Here is an 18,652-nt window from a genome sequence, read left to right as displayed (position 1 = left end):
GAAAAGCCTCTGACTATCCACTCTGTCTATGCCCCTCATAATTTTGTAGACCTCTATCAGGTCGCCCCTCAACCTCCTTCGTTCCAGTGAGAACAAACCGAGTTTATTCAACCGCTCCTCATAGCTAATGCCCTCCATACCAGGCAACATCCTGGTAAATCTCTTCTGCACCCTCTCTAAAGCCTCCACATCCTTCTGGTAGTGTGGCGACCAGAATTGAACACTATACCCCAGATGTGGTCTAACTAAGCTTCTATACAGCTGCAACATGACTTTTCAATTCTTATACTCAATGCCCCGGCCAATGAAGGCAAGCATGCCGTATGCCTTCTTGACTACCTTCTCCACCTGTGTTGCCCCTTTCAGTGACCTGTGGACCTGTACACCTAGATCTCTCTGACTTTCAATACTCTTGAGGGTTCTACCATTCACTGTATATTCCCTATCTACAGTAGACCTTCCAAAATGCATTACCTCACATTTGTCCGGATTAAACTCCATCCGCCATCTCTCCGCCCAAGTCTCCTAACGATCTAAATCCTGCTATATCCTCTGACAGTCCTCATCGCTATCCGCAATTCCACCAACCTTTGTGTCGTCTGCAAACTTACTAATCAGACCAGTTACATTTTCCTCCATCATTTATATATACTACGAACAGCAAAGGCCCCAGCACTGATCCCTGCGGAACACCACTCGTCACAGCCCTCCAATTAGAAGAGCACCCTTCCATTGCTACTCTCTGCCTTCTATGGCCTAGCCAGTTCTGTATCCACCTTGCCAGCTCACCCCTGATCCCGTGTGACTTCACCTTTTGTACCAGTCTACCATGAGGGACCTTGTCAAAGGCCTTACTGAAGTCCATATAGACAACATCCACTGCCCTACCTGCATCAATCATCTTTGTGACCTCTTCGAAAAGCTTTATCAAGTTAGTGAGACACGGGGACTTCCGGTAACGGCGGGAGGCAGCCGCGCGTTGGAGGGCTCCCGTTTGGGAACGGCATTGTCGGGGAGTAACGCCCGGTCCTAGGGCCAGCGACGGCAGTAAAAGTCGGAAGACAGCGCACAGAAGAAGGATGTCAAAAAACAGCCAAAACAAAACGGCCGTGAAAAAAGCGGCATAAAGTCCGTTGGGGAGTGGAAAGGTCACCGCGGGGTTACAAAGAAAATGGAGGCTGGAGCACCAGGGGAGGCCGCAGTGCTTACGGCTGAAGAAATAACTAAGGTGATGGCTGCGGAATTCGAAAAGCAGTTGGCGCAGATTGCGAAATGCATGGAGACGGTGAGGAAGGAGATGAGGGAGGTGTTGAGTGCGCTGGTGGAGGAGGCGGTTTCCCCGGTGATGACTGCGGTGGCGAGCGCAGTGGCGGAGGTGCAAGAGCAAGGGGAGCCGCTGAAGGAAGTGGAGGAGACATTATTGCAGCACTGTGATCAACTTGCCTCGATGGGGAAGGAGATGCGGAAGGTGATGGACACTAACAAGGATCTGCGAGGAAAAATGGAAGACCTGGAAAACAGATCCAGGCGACAGAATTTGAGGATTGTGGGGCTGCCCGAAGGAGTTGAAGGACCGAAGCCGACTGAGTATTTTGCCGCGATGCTGGCAAAACTATTGGGGGAGGGGGAGGATCCCTCCCAATATGAACTGGATCGTGCTCATCGGTCGTGGAGGCCTGTACCAAAGGCGTGAGCCGCCAAGAGCAGTGACTCTGTGCTTCTGCAGGTACAGTGTGAAGGAGAAGGTCCTGAACTGGGCCAAGCAGAAGCGGGTGGTGCAGTGGGCTGGAGCTGGTATACATGTATACCAGGACTTTACGGTGGAGCTGGCGAGGAGGCGGGCTGCCTTCAACCGGGTGAAGAGGGCACTGTACATTAGCAAGGTGCAGTGCGGCATTGTATATCGCGAAGCTGAGGGTGACTTATAAGCTCAGGGACTTTTATTTTGGAATGGCGGAAGCAGCGGAGGAGTTTGCGAAGGCAGAAGGACTGTGGCAGAACTGACAAATTGGGGAATGGCCATGTGCCGATGTAACCTCATGTCTGTATTTTCTTCTTTTTTGTATCACTGCGTGCGGGTGTAGTGGCTACAGGAGCAGATGTTGTATATATTTGGACAAGGGAAGGGATGGGACTTTCACTCGAAATGAGGGCTCTTTGGGGTGTAGGTGGATATGCGGCGTTTGTGTGCTAAAAGGGGATCTTTGGGCTTTCCTAGGGCCGGGAAAGGGACCTGGGTGGGGGCCTCCACGCTGGCCGGTTTAAGACGGCCAGTGAACGGGAGTGAGGTGGGGGGAGGGGCTGCGGCCATCGGAGCCTGGCAGAACAGGTTCCGAGTGGTCTAGCCGGGGTGGAAAGTTGGGGGGAAGGAACCGAGGTTGGGAGGAGGAGTTTTACAAGAGGCAGTGGACGGGGGGAGCTGTGTAGATTAAGGGTGACTACAGGTAATCCCTGATTCCTTTTTGCCATTTGTTTATGTAAACATGCGGGTTGAGGTTTGGGGGTTGGTGGGCGGGTGGGATCGTTGTTATTAGGGGGATTGACATATCTTGCTGATTATTGTTTATTGTCGATGGGTGTAAATGTGGGAGAAAATGTGAAAAAGGAGGACAATTTTAAAAAAAAAAAGTTAGTGAGACACGACCTCCCCTTCACAAAACCATGCTGCCTCTCACTAAGAAGTCCATTTGCTTCCAAATGGGAGTAGATCCTGCCTCGAAGAATTCTCTCCAGTAATTTCCCTACCACTGACGTAAGGCTCACTGGCCTGTAGTTCCCTGGATTATCATTGCCCCAGGTTATCTACACACCCTTCTCCAGACTCAACATCTACCAATTTCTTCTCTTTGGTGAATACTGATGCAAAGTATTCATTTAGTACCTCGCCCATTTCCTCTGGCTCCACACACCAATTCCCTTGCCTATCCGTCAGTGGGCCAACCCTTTCCCTGGCTACCCTCTTGCTTTTTATGTACGTGTAAAAAGCCTTGGGATTTTCCTTAACCTTATTTGCCTGGTATGGAGGGAAGATCTTATGAGAGAAGGCTGAGGGACTTGAGGCTGTTTTTGTTAGAGAGAAGAAGGTTAAGAGGTGACTTAATTGAGGCACACAAGATGATCCGAGGATTAGATAGGGTGGACAGTGAGAGCCTTTTTCCTCGGATGGTGATGTCTAGCACGAGGGGACATAGCTTTAAATTGAGGGGAGATAGATATAGGACAGATGTCAGAGGTAGGTTCTTTACTCAGAGAGTAGTAAGGGCGTGGAATGCCCTGCCTGCAACAGTAGTGGACTCGCCAACACTAAGGACATTCAAATGGTCATTGGATAGACATATGGATGATAAGGGAATAGTGTAGATGGGCTTTAGAGTGGTTTCACAGGTCGGCGCAACATCGGGGGCCGAAGGGCTTGTACTGCGCTGTAATATTCTTTGTTGTTCTATGTTCTATTTGCCAATGACTTTTCGTGACCTCTTCTAGCCCTCCTGACTCCTTGCTTCAGTTCCTTCCTACTTTCCTTATATTCCACACAGGCTTCGTCTGTTCCCAGCCTTCTAGCCCTGACAAATGCCTCCTTTTTCTTTTTGACGAGGCCTCCAGTATCTTTTGTTATCCAAGGTTGCCAAAATTTGCCGTATTTATCCTTCTTCCTCACAGGATCATGCCGGTCCTGAATTCCTTTCAACTGACATTTGAAAGCCTCCCACGTCAGATGTTGATTAACCCTCAAACATCCTCCCCCAATCTAGGTTCTTCAGTTCCCGCCTAATATTGTTATAATTAGCCTTCCCCCAATTTAGCACATTCACCCTAGGACCACTCTTATCCTTGTCCGCCAGCACTTTAAAACTTACTGAATTGTGGTCACTGTTCCCGAAATGCTCCCCCACTGAAACTTCTACCACCTGGCCGGGCTCATTCCCCAATACCAGGTCCAGTACAGCCCCTTCCCTAGTTGGACTGTCTGCATATTGTTTTAAGATGCCCTCCTGGATACTCCTTACAAACTCTGCCCCATCCAGGCCCCTAGCACTAAGTGAGTCCCAGTCAATATTGGGGAAGTTGAAGTCTCCCATCACAAGAACCCATTTTTACTCGTTTCCAAAATCTGTCTACCTATCTGCTCCTCTATCCCCTGCTGGCTGTTGGGAGGCCTGTAGTAAACCCCCAACATTGTGACTGCACCCTTCTTATTCCTGATCTCTACCCATATAGCCTCGCTGCCCTCTAAGGTGTCCTCCCGTAATACAGCTGTGATATTCTCCCTAACCAGTAGCGCAACTCCGCCACCCCTTTTACACCCCCCTCTATCCCGCCTGAAACCTCTAAATCCTGGAATGTTTAGCTGCCAATCCTGTCCTTCCCTCAACCAGGTCTCTGTTCTTGCACGTATCCTCAAAACCACATTGTTTACATTAAGCAGACTTTCCATGTTGTTCATACTCTTTTTTAATTTATGGTTGTCCACATTCATTATTGTGTGTTAAATGCAGACTAAAGGCTATGTATGAAGGGGAGAACACTACTTGCAAAGTTAACTTCCCAAACTAAAACAGATGTGATTTTGTGTTACTGCCTGATAATTGTGTTGTTTCCTTCCTCTGCTCTTACGGCAACAAACCTAAGATCAATTAAAAAAAATATATATATTTTTATTCGTTTCTTAACGTTTTAACATTTTATTCATAAAACAAAACAATCCCCAACAAAACGAATGACAAAAGACCCCCCCCCCCCCTCCACGCAACTCGAAGAATAACCCTATCCCATCCCAATCCCCTTCCCTTAGCAATTGATGGTAACTGACTCTTTAAAGTGAAGAATACGGGCAGCACGGTAGCACAAGTGGATAGCACTGTGGCTTCACAGCGCCAGGGTCCCAGGTTCAATTCCCTGCTGGGTCACTGTCTGTGCGGAGTCTGCACGTTCTCCCCGTGTCTGCGTGGGTTTCCTCCGGGTGCTCCGGTTTCCTCCCACAGTCCAAAGACGTGCAGGTTAGGTGGATTGGCCATGCTAAATTGCCCTTAGTGTCCAAAAAGGTTAGGAGGGGTTATTAGGGATAGGGTGAAAGTGAGGGCTTAAGTGGGTCGGTGCAGACTCGATGGGCCGAATGGCCTCCTACTGCACTGTATGTTCTATCTATCTAATACGTACACCCCATCTCTTGTGGAACCCCTCGATCGCCCCCCTCAAGGGGAACTTCACTTTCTCAAGATACAGGAAATCCAGTCGGGCCCCCAGCCACGTTGAGGCACAGGGCAGAAAAGCTGCCCAATTTGACCTGCCTGCGGATAATCAGCGAGGCGAAAGTTAAAACATCCACCCCTGTCTGCAGCTCTGTCAGGTACGACACCTGAAATGTGGCCCCCAGGGCTCTGGGTTCCAAGTCCAGGTGCAAGATTGCCGACATGATGCTGAAAAAAGACCTCCAATGCTTCTCCAACTTTGGGTAGGACCAGAACATATGTACATGGTAAGTCTGGCCTCTTCCACACCGATTGCAATTATCCTCCACCCCCTAAAACAATCGGCTCATCCTCGTCACGTGCGCTCTGTGCACCACATTTAACTGGATTAACCCAATCTCTCGCACAGAGTAGAGGCATTCGCCCTCCACAAACCACAACCCCTCCTCCCATTTGGTCTTAATCCCCTCCAATGATGTTGTATTCTCCTCCAGAATCCTCCCATGAATCGCAGAGATGACCCCCTCCGGCGCTCCCAACACCATACCTGTCAGCATCTCCTTCAACAACAGGAGAGGCGCCACCAGGAAAGTCGGGAAAACCTTCCTTGCAAAATCTGGCATCTGCATATACCTAAACCCCTCCCTCCGCTGCCGGAAATTCAAAGTTCCCCGTCAAGTCCTCCAGGCTCGCAGACCGCCATTCCAAGAATACGTTTTTCATTTCCACACCCCGCCCCCCCCCCACACTCCTCCCATCTCGGCGGCTCAAACAAATAATTCTGTCGGCATCAGCCTCGACCCCCACCCCAACTTAAAATTTTGCCGAAATTGCTTGCATATCTTCTGCATGGCGACCGCCATTGGACTACCCCAATATTTCCCCATAGCAAACTGAAGCTGTTGTCAGCGCCCGCAAGAGCCTGCCTCCACCCTCCCTGATCCAACCCCGCACCTTCTCTGTATTCGCCACCCAATAATAATACATCAGATTCGGCAGAGCCAAACCACCTGACTGTCGCTCTCTCTGAAGCACCGTCTTCCGAACCCTCACAACCATACCTGCCCAGAAAAACAACAAAATCAACCTTTCACCCCCCATAAATAACGCTTTCGGCAAGAAGACTGGTAAACACTGGAATAAAAACAAAAACCGCGGCAGAACATTCATCTTTACTGCCGTGACCGGCCTGCCAATGATAGGGGGAAACTGTCCCACCGCAACATGGGCAGCACGGCAGCACAGTGGTTAGCACTGTAGCTTCACAGCGCCCAGGCCCCAGGTTCAATTTCCGGCTGGTTCACTGTCTGTGCGGAGTCTGCACGTTCTCCTTGTGAGACGTGCTGTTGGGTAATTTGGGCATTCTAAATTCTCCCTCCTGTGTACCCGAGCAGGTGCCGGAATGAAGTTACCAGTAACTTCATTGTAATGTAAGACTACTTGTGACAATAAGGATTATTATTATTAACATCCGCTTGACCCTCTCCACCGGGCTAGTAAAATTCAATTTATGGAGCTGGGCCCAATCCTAAGCTACCTGCACCCCAGATACATGAAGTGAATAGTCGCCACACAAAACTGTAATCCCCCAAAGCCAGCTCCTGCCCCCTGGTGGGGAGACCAAAAAGCACTCGCACTTCTCCAAATTCACTTTGTATCCCGAAAAAGCCCTAAATCGCTTAAGCAGCCTCATTTATATCACCCACTGTAGGAACCGGAGTTCCTCAATGCAATGGCCAAGGGCTCTTTTGCCAGCGCAAACAAAAGAGGGGACATGGGACACCTCTGCCTGGTTCCCCTATGCAGCTGAAAATATCACAAGTTCACCTCATTTGTATGCACACTCGCCTTTAGTTCCTTATACAATAATTTAACCCACGCCACAAACTTAGGCCCAATCTCAAACTGTTCCAACACTGCAAACAAATAATTCCACTGTACACGATCAAAGGCGTTCTCCGCATCCAGCCCCACCATCACCTTCTGCTCTTCGCCCCCCCCCCCCCCCCCCCCCCCCAACACACCTTCTGTTGGGGAGAGGACCACGCTTAACAAGCGCCACACGTTCGAAGACAACGACCATCCCTTTACACACCCTGTCTGATCCTACCCAACCACCTGCAGAAGGCACTCCTCCAACCTATACCCCAACCCACTTTGGCAAGAATCTTGGCACCCACTCAACAGCGATATTGGCAGATATAACCTGCACTCCATCGGATCATTATCCTTTTTTAACAGCAGTGAAATAGACACCAGTCCCATCGTTCCTGGAAGTGCCCCCCACCTTGCTACCGCGTCCTCAAACATCTCCACCAACAGCGGAGCCAGCCTATCCTAAAACTTCACCGGGAACCCATTTGGCCCTGGTGTTTTACCTGCCTGCATCTTCCCGACTGCTGTCCAAACCACCTCAATCCCCGCTGGCTCCGCCAACTCTGCCCCATCTTCCTCTCACTGCAGGACACTCCAGCCCCTCCAAAAAATACCTCATAGCCCACTCATCGCCCAGGGGCTCCGACCAGTACAATTCTTATAAAACTCCTCAAATGCCCCATTCACTTGCTCTGGCACAGCCACCAGTCCCCTCATCCTGTCCTGAACCTGAACAATCTCCTGGGAGGCTGCCGGCCAGTGGAGCTGTCCGGTCAGCAAGCAGCTGGCATACGGCCTGTACTCTTATAACACACACTTAAGAAAGATACGGATCTGACATAGTGTGGGTCGTATAGGCCCATATCACTTTTAAACGTGGACGCAAAGATATTGGCGAAGGTACTGGCAGGTAGGCTAGAGGAATGCCTCCCGAAGGTGATCGGTGAAGATCAGATGGGGTTTGTGAGAGGGAGGCAGCTCTTTTCGAACATTAGGAGGGTATTGAATGTGGTTATGGCACCGGCGGACATGAAGGAAACAGGTGGTTGTGGCATTGGACGCTGAGAAAGCGTTTTGACCGGGTAGAATGGGGGTACTTGATGGCAGTTATGGAGCGGTTTGTGATTGGACCAAGATTTGTGAACTGGGTAAAGCTACTATCGGCCTGAGTTTAGAAGAAGAGTCAAACACACTCAAAAGCACAGATACTGCCAGACCTGCAGAGTTTTTCCCTTCCTATTCATGGACACTGCCCTGTTATCCGCTGGTGGCTGCATGGCGACGTGAACCCCATCGATCGCCCTCTGTACCATGGAATCCTGGCAACCGTGGCGAAGCCCGCTGCCCGGGTATCCTGGTGGGCGCAATCCACAGGGAACTGGATGTAGCGGTCCGTGATGTCGTACAGTGTGTCGGTCACTGCACGGATGCACTGGTGCACCGATGCCTGGGAGATGCCGGATAAGTCCCTACTCGGCGACTGGAACGACCCCGTGGCATAGACGTTGAGGACGACCGTCACCTTGATGGCCACCCTCATTCCCACGCGGTGCCAGATGTGCCATCACGTGGCAGATATGAGTGACGGTTTCCAGCCTTATCCGGAGTCTCCTCCTGCATGCCCTGTCCGTCAGGTCATGGTATGACATGCGGTGCCCGTACACACGGGGCCTCATTGGGCGTCGCTGTGGCACCGCCTCCTCCTCGTCCGGCCTGGGCGGCTGCCACCTGCCCCTTTGCGACATGCTCCTCTGCCTCCCTGGCACGCCCCTGCTCCAGCTCCCATAGGGCTACATGCAGGGCAGCGGCCCCCACCATGGCGGCCAACATCGCTGGGTGATGGGGGTAGACGACATATCATCATTGCACATACCCACCTCCGCAACCTGGTGCCATGGGCTGCATGGTCGCCACTGTTGACAGGTGGCACCTGGCCACGCAAACCACACCCTCCCCAGACACCAACCCCGACACTCCCCACCCTCCCCAGACACCAACCCCGACACTCCCCACCCTCCCCAGACACCAACCCCGACACTCCCCACCCTCCCCAGACACCAACCCCGACATTCCCCACCCTCCCCAGACACCAACCCCGACACTCCCCACCCTCCCCAACCTCCCTAGACACCAGACACTCCCCACCCTCCCCAGACACCAACCCCGACACTCCCCACCCTCCCCAACCTCCCTAGACACCAGACACTCCCCACCCGCCCCCACCTTCCCCAGACACCAACACGGCACCCCCGGCCCTGGGCAGCCTCTGTCCCCACCAAATGCCCCCCCCCCGCCACGGCACAGCCGTCTTGACATATGGCAACACCCCACGCCGACTACTACGTCCCTTTTTGCTCGTCGGTGTCAGCCAGCCGACTGGTTGATGGTGTTAAATACCATGTTTGATTTACGCCGGCGTGAGCTGTGGTCACGTCAGCGGGACTTCGGCCCATGTGGGCCGGAGACTCGCCGCAGGCCCAGGAAACAGCATGTCGCGCCAATTCTGGTGATTCTGTGGGCTGCGTGGCGCAATCCCCGCTGGTGAGCTTTTTCCTCGGTTGGAGCATCGCAGTCCCGGCTGGATGGGGATTCAGCCCCCCCCCCCCCCGGGCTATTCTCCGACCCGGCGCAGGCTCAGAGAATCTCGGCCACGGCAGGGAATTGGGAATCTAGTATTACTTAGAGCTGGGAATTAAACAAATGATTGTAAACGCTCCCATCCTGCATTCAAGAGTATAATAAGCTAGGAAAGAAAGTGGTACTGTTTAAATTTTGTTTTTTGTTAATTTTTAAATTCAGAATAGAATTTAAAGTAAAATTCTGTTGATATTCTGTTGATATTCTGCATTGCATATTCCAGGGTGTCTTAATGGTTGGACCACCAGGCACCGGTAAAACCATGCTAGCTAAGGCTGTGGCGACAGAGTGTGGTACAACTTTCTTTAATGTGTCCTCTTCTACACTAACTTCCAAATACAGAGGCGAGTCTGAAAAGCTGGTTCGGTTGTTATTTGAAATGGTAAGTAAAATTGCTTTTTATCTTTATCTATTTAGTTCCTTGTTGCCTTTAATTAACATTTATTTTTTTTGATTTTTAAGGAAAGCAGGGGTAGATGCAAATAACAAAATTATTTTGTGTTTCCTTCCCCCTGCCTGCCTGCCGTTGGCCACCATCTAGATTGCCAGTGGATTAAAGGAAATTTTTGTCTGTCTAAATTGACTGGTTATTATAACTAAATTACTAAAAGAACTTGAGTAGAATTTGACTTGAAAATGAGCAGGTTCCCCCAGCACCACCCCCTTTCCACCCAGTCCCAAGTACAAAAATGTGAGGAAAGTATCCCTCTGCATTTTTGTGATTATGCATGGGGGTATAGTACCCCAAATAGTTATGTAGTGTCTTTCATCATTATTTTGATTGCAAATGTCTGAAGGCTAATCTGTCCTATTTATTTGGTGAGCAGGTACTTCCATGCAGCTACAAATCTAGTTTTCATTTAGGCTCAAGACTGGTTGAGGAAATTAGCCCAAAAATGGTTTTGTAATATCAACTGGCTAGGAAGTCCATGTAAGTGGCTAGCATTGCTGTGCACTATCCTATAGCTTTGATCAGTTGTTCTCTGAATGGTAATTGTTTGCCACGGAACAGCTGAAATGTGCAGAATTTGAAAACAAAACAATTCTTTGTAGCCTGAATAAACATGTGACTAATTCATTTAAAACTTGAAATAAGCTTAATAATGAAACGTCACTTGCTCACAAGTGGTGCCATTTTATCAAAGTTTGATCATTTAGTTTCAGCTTGGTTTATTTAGTAGTACTCCAGTCTCTGCAATATTTGTGTTCAAGCCTCAATCTCAAACTTGAGGGGATTAGGCTGATACTCTAGTATCAGGAGAGTGCTGCATTAATAGAGGCGATGCCCTTTGGATGAAAATGGTAAACCTGTTAAAGTGAATACACAGGATTTTTGTATATATAACATTCTGTATTATTTTTCCATCAGGCCCGATTTTATGCTCCAACAACTATTTTTATAGATGAAATAGATTCAATCTGTAGTCGCAGGGGCACATCTGATGAGCATGAAGCCAGCCGTAGAGTGAAGTCAGAGCTACTTATTCAGATGGATGGTATGTTCCCTCTGACTGTAAAAGGCATTAGTAAATTTATTAAGTATGACATTTAAATGCTGTCATTTAGTTTCATTACTACATCTTCCATCTTCTAAAGTAGTCCTACCCAGATATATAAATTTCTTTATATGCTCAGTTTTCTTCCCCTTCATTCTGTGGTAATTTTACTACTGTCCTGACCTCTAGGCACAACTATAATGCTGATTGTTTCATAAATTATGTTTATTAACTCCTGGAATTAGGACAACAATTACAACTTATTCTAATGTCATAAATTAGGCAGGTTCTGCGCTTGCCAGCATATTCCATTCTTGGCTTTAAAGGCCTATTTAATGCTGGTATTTTCCTTAAAATAAACTTGAATTGCAGCCGTTAAATCTGCTCAATGCTGTGGTTGAGGGAAGAAGGGCAGTGGAAGAATTTGTATCAGATTCATTACTGGAAACTGAGCTGGTGTTAGCTTATCTTATTGAACTCTAAATATGCTGTGACACATCAATGACTTGCAGTTGCTTCTTTCTTACCTCCATTCCTCTATGGGAACAGCAGCTTCATTGGTTAACTTAATACTGATAAGTAATCAACTATTTTGGAGCACAGCTATGTGGAAAAGGTGACACATGAAGCAGTCTGGATTTGCAGTAAAACAGATCTAATATGCGCGCACACTTATTATTGCTGTCATCAAAGGAAAATCTAAACTACTGGATAGATAAAACTAGCTTAGTTTAAATCCATATTTGCCTTAGATGAACAAGGTATTGAAAAACTTTTTGTGAAACATTCCTGTTTAAAATGTTTATTGTTACTTCCTGTTGTTTCAGGTGTAGGGGGTGCTTCAGATGATGAGGATCCCTCCAAAATGGTTATGGTATTGGCTGCCACAAATTTCCCATGGGATATAGATGAAGCTTTGAGGAGGAGACTGGAAAAAAGGGTATACATTTCTTTGCCTACAGGTACAGCTCCATAAATGCTATTAATGGTATAATTTGAAGTGGAGTGTCTTTTGTGAAGTTATATACTGTGTTTTTCTTAATATTTGAAGCCATTCCTCCTTTACATTAGTGAAATTATCCATCTTATGTTTATTTTATAATTGGTGTGTGAATAACTTGGCGTTTCGACTATTATCTAAAGCCCATAAGACATGGGAACAGAATTAGGCCATTCGGCCCATGAATCTGCTCCGCCATTCAATCATGGCTGATATGTTTCTCATCCCCTTTATAATTTACTGTTTTGAAAGCAAAGACATTTTCTGTTCTTGACAGCAACCGGGAGGGCAGAACTGTTGAAAATAAATCTCAGAGAAGTGGATGTTGCTCTAAGTGTTGATGTTACTGTTATTGCTGAGAAGATGGAAGGATATTCTGGCGCAGACATCACAAACGTTTGCAGGCAAGAATTTTCAATCAATTGAAGATAAAATGGTGGTATAAAGAGTGGCAGAAACATAGTGATGTGCTCCATTCAGAAGATAAATTTGAATCCCAGCATCAACAAATCATACTTGTGTCCTTTGAATTTAATTTCAATTATAACTAGCATTGATATTGCACCTTAATGTGGGTAATATTCTAAGGCACTTCACCATAGTGTAAAAGATAATTCACATAGAGACAGTATGCTGTGCCTGGTAGGTTAAAGGAAATTAATAGTTGGATCATGCCCATTGATTGTGGAAAGATCAATATCCAAGCTGATGGAAGGAGCAATAGTGGGGTGAAGAAAGACGCTGGTGATTGACTGGAAACTTGGACTTTTAAAAATACTTTTTCCCCCCTATAATTATTGTTTTAACTGCTTTTAGAGATGCTTCCATGATGGCAATGCGACGTCGAATTCAAGGCCTGTCTCCAGAAGAAATCAAAGCTTTGTCCAAAGAGGAGTTACAAATGCCTGTAACCATGGACGACTTTGAGCTGTCTTTAAAGAAAATCTCCAAATCAGTTTCTGCTTCAGATCTCGAAAAGTATGTAACTTGGATGGCTGAGTTTGGTTCAGTGTAATTCTCCTAGGTAGTGTACATCATAAAGTGGAAAGTATTTAGTAATATATACTGTGTGAAGTCATAGGATATAGAGATTATTTTTGTACATTTGGTTCTTAATAGACGATGCATTAACAATTTGAGCCTTGAATCAACTTTACATCAACCCTGACTCACTGCATGCATATTAAAGCACTTTATGGCATTAATAAGCTAATTTGACATTTTGGGTAAAAAGGAAGCTATTTCAAATTATTTGATGTGTTGATCTCTTGATAAGAAAATAGGAATCCTCTTTCTTCTGCCCCCCCCCCATTGTTTGTTGCTGGTCAAATTATTAACATTTTAACAACAAAGCCATGCTACATATTGAGAATATCTCATTCCTTCTCTGCCCTAATATTTATTGCCAGGTACATTCCGCAGTTCTATACTCCCTTTTGTGTTAGCTGCTTTAAATTGTTAACTGCATATAGTGCATTGCAGTAATAGAGCTACTTGGTTTGGAAACCAAATTCCGAATAAACCATGTTACTTAGCCATGCTATTTAGCCATAAGATCTTCTAGGACCATCATTTCTACATCAATTCCCTTTTTAAGTAGCTTGATAAGAACACTATAAAATTAGACAAGTAGTCCTCGAGCACATGAACATTATTTGAAATATAGTTTTACAGGTAGTAGTATTATTTTCACAATTATTAAATACTTCTCTGAAAATATTTTTTGTTGTTCTGTGAAAAAGGACTGAAATGTGTCCAGTTATATAGTTTTCTTAACTTCAATATGGTGTGAGATTATTCGACTTGTGCTACATGCATTTTATCTTTGTTTTAAGGACCCAGACCATTCATGTTAATATGCAAACGTTAACGCTATTTGAATTTTAAAAATGTATTCAAAATTACACGTTTCAAATTGTAGAGCCTCATCAAGATGCAGCCATCAATCAACCTTGCCCCTCGCCTGAGGTGTGGTGACCCCCAGGTTATATCACCACCAGTCAGTTCTCTCTCAAAATGGGAGAGTAGCCTAGGGTCCTCGGGGACTATGCTGACTTTCATTTCATTTGCTCTAAAATCTTAATGCCAGGTTGCATATTTCTGACATGGTAGCATAAACTGCTGAGTAGCTTTGTGATTTTTAAAATAAAATCAACTGTGTCAGTTTCGCCCAAATCTATTGGCTATCTTCTAAAGCAACACTTTGTTTTTCCTTTTGATATTTGGGTTATAACTTGTGCAGCATGCCATTACTTTGTGTCCTGTCTCCGAGTGAAAGCTCTTAACCCCATTTTCAATTGCCTGTCTGGACTTACTTAAAGACTGATATTGACTACTCTCCTACCAAGTATAATATTTCTCCTTTTGATAAGAGACTTAAAGGCATATAATCGGTATTTCTGTAAAGCAGTTTTTTTTTTAATTTTTGGAGTTATTTAGTTCTCTTTTCTTGGAACTAATCATTTTGCTTTCACATGAACCACTATAATAAAGATAAGCTAATCATTTAAGACAAGGCATACTAATTTATGAATAATTCCAAAACCATTTCAAATGTCGTCTCAGAGCTGTTTTAGTACAAGAAATACAGATGGCAATTTTATTTCTGATAACTTGTATAGTGCAGGAAATTAACAAGCATTTTTAAATCAAGTTTTCTTGTCATGTGGCTACAATATAAGGCCAGATGTGAGCAGCCCTTTTAACACCTACTCAGCTCATTACTATGTCTACATAGTAACAGTGTAGAAAGCTAATTGTGATTCAAACTCATCTTTGGATTCCCAGTGCAATGCATTGGAACATCAGTGTTTATGGAAGAACTTAATTTTTTTCTGTTCTTTTACTGTGTATGGTAAAGAAGCATGAGTGGGCAGGTATATCATTGTATCATTCTCAAACTTGGTATGTTCAATAAGCCAATTGATTTATTTCAAAATTCAGACACTTAAAATCTAAAAGCGTCCGTTTTGGCTCTGCAGAATAGTGCAAACTCAGTATTAAATGTTTAGTTATGGTTATGAGCATTCTTTTAGTACTTGCACTTTTTGTAACAAAAACTTTATAGAAAAAGGAATGCTAATGTCTTATGTCATTTTATATTGTGCCCTCATAAAAGTGTTACATGTACTATTTTATTAATGATCAATTGTATTACTTGCACATATAATTTATGTTTTTTTGCTGTTATGGAAGAGTTTTAAATAAAATTTCTTTTTTAGTTTTTTGTGAAATCTCTGGTAATGGGATAATTCTGTTCAGCCTGTTTAGCCTCCACTTTAATTATTAATGACTTTCGGATTTAAAAAAAATTACCATGTTTATCGACATAACTTGTATTTCATGAAAGAACAAATTTGCATTTCTGAAGCATCTTTCATATTCTCAGGAGATCCTAAACTGCTTCACAATTAATTGGGTATAGTCATTTGTTGCAAGCCAAGGCGGCAGCTAATTTGTGCATGTCAGGGTGTCTCAACAGTGATGCAATTAATCTGTTTTGGTATTGGTGCAAGACAGATCTTGGCAGGGAGATGAGAAGAACTCCTCCCATTCAGAGGCCAAATCATTCTCCAAAGAGAAAATGCATGCCAATTGCAATATGATGTTTAAATATGTGGTAACTGGTAAGCTCCTGTACTCCACATGCCATTTCAGCACAGTGGGTATCACTGTTGCTTCACAGCTCCAGGGTCCCAGGTTCGATTTCAGGCTTGGGTCACTGTCTGCAGAGTCTGCACGTTCTCCCCGTGTCTGTGGGTTTCCTCCCACAAGTCCCGAAAGTCGTGCTGTTGGGTGAATTGGATATTCTGAATTCTCCCTCTGTACCCAAACAGGCTCTGGAATGTGGTGACCAGGGGCTTTTCACAGTAACTTCATTGCAATGTTAATATATGCTTACTTGTGACAATAAAGATTTTAAAAAATAAATGATGAGAAAAGCTGCTGAAATGCCTCTTTGATACAGTGGGCCAAATCTTCCGAGGAATGGCTATAACCGTTCGATTGTCACTCAGCTCCTATTTTTGTTACTCAGCATCAGATTATGCATTTGTCGCCAAAACTAGGGCTGCTTCATAAAATGCCTGTTCTAGGAAAGTACCTATTCTCAGGGTCCTTCATAGGCCAGGATAGTCGGGGAAGCCAAACTAAAGCTTCCATTTTACATCACTAGTTTCTGTATTTTGGCAAGTCTCATTCACTAACACAGTGAAAAGCTTTGGATGTTGAAATAGCTTTTAACTGTGGTGCGTGAAGTAAGTGGGGAGGGTGTCAGCCCAGTTGGATGGCAGGGTGGGGAGGGTGTTAGCTGACAGTGAGTAGGTTACCAGCTGGGTAGAATATCAGGGTGGGTGAGGTCAGAGGTCTGGGTTGGGGGTGGAGTTGGAGGAGATCAGTGGGAAGATTAGTTTTTTTTTTTGTACAGTTACGTAGGATTTAGATGTTTTTTCCTGTCTAACATTTCCTGGGTAATTATGTCTGACAAGAACTCAGAGTTGGAAACTTTTTCCGAGGTTTCTGGACATGGGAGTTGCCCATTGCAGCACGGTATCATAGTGGTTAGCACAGTTGCTTCACAGCTCTAGGGTCCCAGGTTCCATTCCCCGCTGGGTCACTGTCTGTGCGGAGTCTGCACGTTCTCCCCGTGTCTGCTTGGGTTTCCTCCGGGTGCTCCGGTTTCTTCCCACAGCCCAAAGACGTGCAAGTTAGGTGAATTTGCCATGCTAAATTGTCCTTCGTGTCCAAAAAGGTTAGGAGGATTGAGGGGGATAGGGTGGAAGTGAGGGCTTAAGTGGGTTGGTGCAGACTCGATTGGCCGAATGGCCTCCTTCTGCACTGTGTTCTATGTTCATTGGAAGTTGAACCTTCCCAGGCAATTGCCACAGAGTCCTTGCATTGGGATTTCTCGGGTCTTCCAGGGCACCTCCAATGCATTTTCCAAACTTCTTTGTGAATACCTCCCAGGTATGGCCAATCTGGGCCATTGTGTCACCTGCACTTTGCCTCTGAATGAGAAGTTCCCATTCCAGGACATGAGCACAACAATCAAGACAGATGTCTCAGCGCAGTACTGAAGGTTTTATTGTATTTTTTAAAAATGTATTCATGGGGTGTGGGCCTTACTGGCTAGGCCAGCATTTATTTGGGCACATTTTTTTAATATATAAATTTAAGAGTACCAATTTTTTTTTAAAATTAGGGGACAATTTAGTGTGCCCAATCCACCTACCCTGCACGTCTTTGGGTTGTGGGGGTGAGACCCACGCAGACACTGAGGGAATGTGCAAACTCCACATGGACAGTGACCTGGAGCTAGGATCAAACCTGGGTCCTTGGTGCCGCGAGGCAGCAGTGCTAACCACTGAGCCACCATGCCGCCCTGATATTGGGGGACAGTGCTTAGCTAGTTTGTATGTTTTGTCTGCTATTTTAACTGAAAATATCTGTTTAACATAAATGGTCAAATGTCTGTGTCAAAATACAAGATCCCATGTATGTTAAGCATCTTCATTGGAAATGTTTGAACTAGCCATTTGGTCAGCTACCCATGCAACTTTTTAAAAAATTACCGGTAAAGTAATAGGATTGTTCTGTTGAATTTCAAGAGTTGGTCACTGTACTATGTAACTTTAATACAATATTGGGCCGAACCTTTTGCGGAGTGGCAATCACTCTGATTGCTATTCCACTCCTATCTCCCTACCTTCTACCAGAGCTCTGCTTTTTTCGTCCGGACTTCTAAACTGAGATTCATCAGAAATGTAGAGTGTACCTTTTCTGGGAGTCCTCCTTGATAATGTAGGATTGATAATGGGGGAAGCCAAGCCATGCCTCCTTTCGTTTGCAACAGTAGCTGCCATATTCTGCTGATTAAAGGTCCCAAAGTTAACTTGAGAAGCTACAGAAAGCAGGTAAGCGGAAAAGGTAAGTGTATAAGGTGAAATGGGTAGGCTAGGGTGGCAAGGGGGGGGCAGGTAGCCGTGGTTTTCATTGGCAGTCCACGGGTCAGTTTTAAAGGCCCCCAGGAGTTGGTGCTTGTTTTAATCTTTCTAACCTTTCCTCTGGGTAACTAATCTGATAAGTGAGTCAGAACCATTCAAAATCACTGACTTTAACTCTGATTTGGAGGGGAATTGCCCAGTGGAAGTACAAATGTCCAGGGAATTTCCTGTATAGTCAGAGTCATAGATGCTTAGAGCACGGAAACAGGCCCTTCGGCCCACCTTGTCCATGAGCCCAGTTTCTATCACTAAGCTGGTCCCACTTGCCAGCATTTGGCCCGTATCCCTCGAGACCCACTCTGCCCATGTAACTGTCTAACTGTTTTGTCAAGGAAAAAATTGTGCCCGCTTCTACCGCTGCCTCTGGCAGCTCGTTCCAGATGCTCATCACCCTCTGTGAAAAAAGTTCCCCCCTGGTCTCTTTTGTGTATCTCCCCTTAAACCTATGCCCTC

At 45.7% G+C, this 18,652-nt stretch overlaps 1 protein-coding gene across 4 annotated transcripts in view; it reads left to right on the top strand.

Annotated features, from left to right (window-relative positions):
• Positions 1 to 16,142, top strand: part of katnal1 (katanin p60 subunit A-like 1) — a 52,240-nt gene extending 36,098 nt beyond the window's left edge. For all 4 annotated transcript variants that reach the window (XM_072476964.1, XM_072476963.1, XM_072476966.1 and 1 more), the window contains exons 7-11: positions 9,925 to 10,083; positions 11,071 to 11,197; positions 12,025 to 12,159; positions 12,475 to 12,601; positions 13,014 to 16,142. In XM_072476964.1, coding sequence (XP_072333065.1) covers positions 9,925 to 10,083; positions 11,071 to 11,197; positions 12,025 to 12,159; positions 12,475 to 12,601; positions 13,014 to 13,212 — 747 coding nt within the window. In that variant the 3' untranslated portion in view covers positions 13,213 to 16,142. The remainder of the gene's footprint in view (positions 1 to 9,924; positions 10,084 to 11,070; positions 11,198 to 12,024; positions 12,160 to 12,474; positions 12,602 to 13,013) is intronic.
• Positions 16,143 to 18,652: the final 2,510 nt, after the last annotated feature.

This window comes from Scyliorhinus torazame, chromosome 15 (genome assembly GCF_047496885.1).
Source record: "Scyliorhinus torazame isolate Kashiwa2021f chromosome 15, sScyTor2.1, whole genome shotgun sequence".
Lineage (NCBI taxonomy): Eukaryota > Metazoa > Chordata > Chondrichthyes > Carcharhiniformes > Scyliorhinidae > Scyliorhinus > Scyliorhinus torazame.
This window is presented reverse-complemented; position numbering and strand designations above follow the sequence as displayed.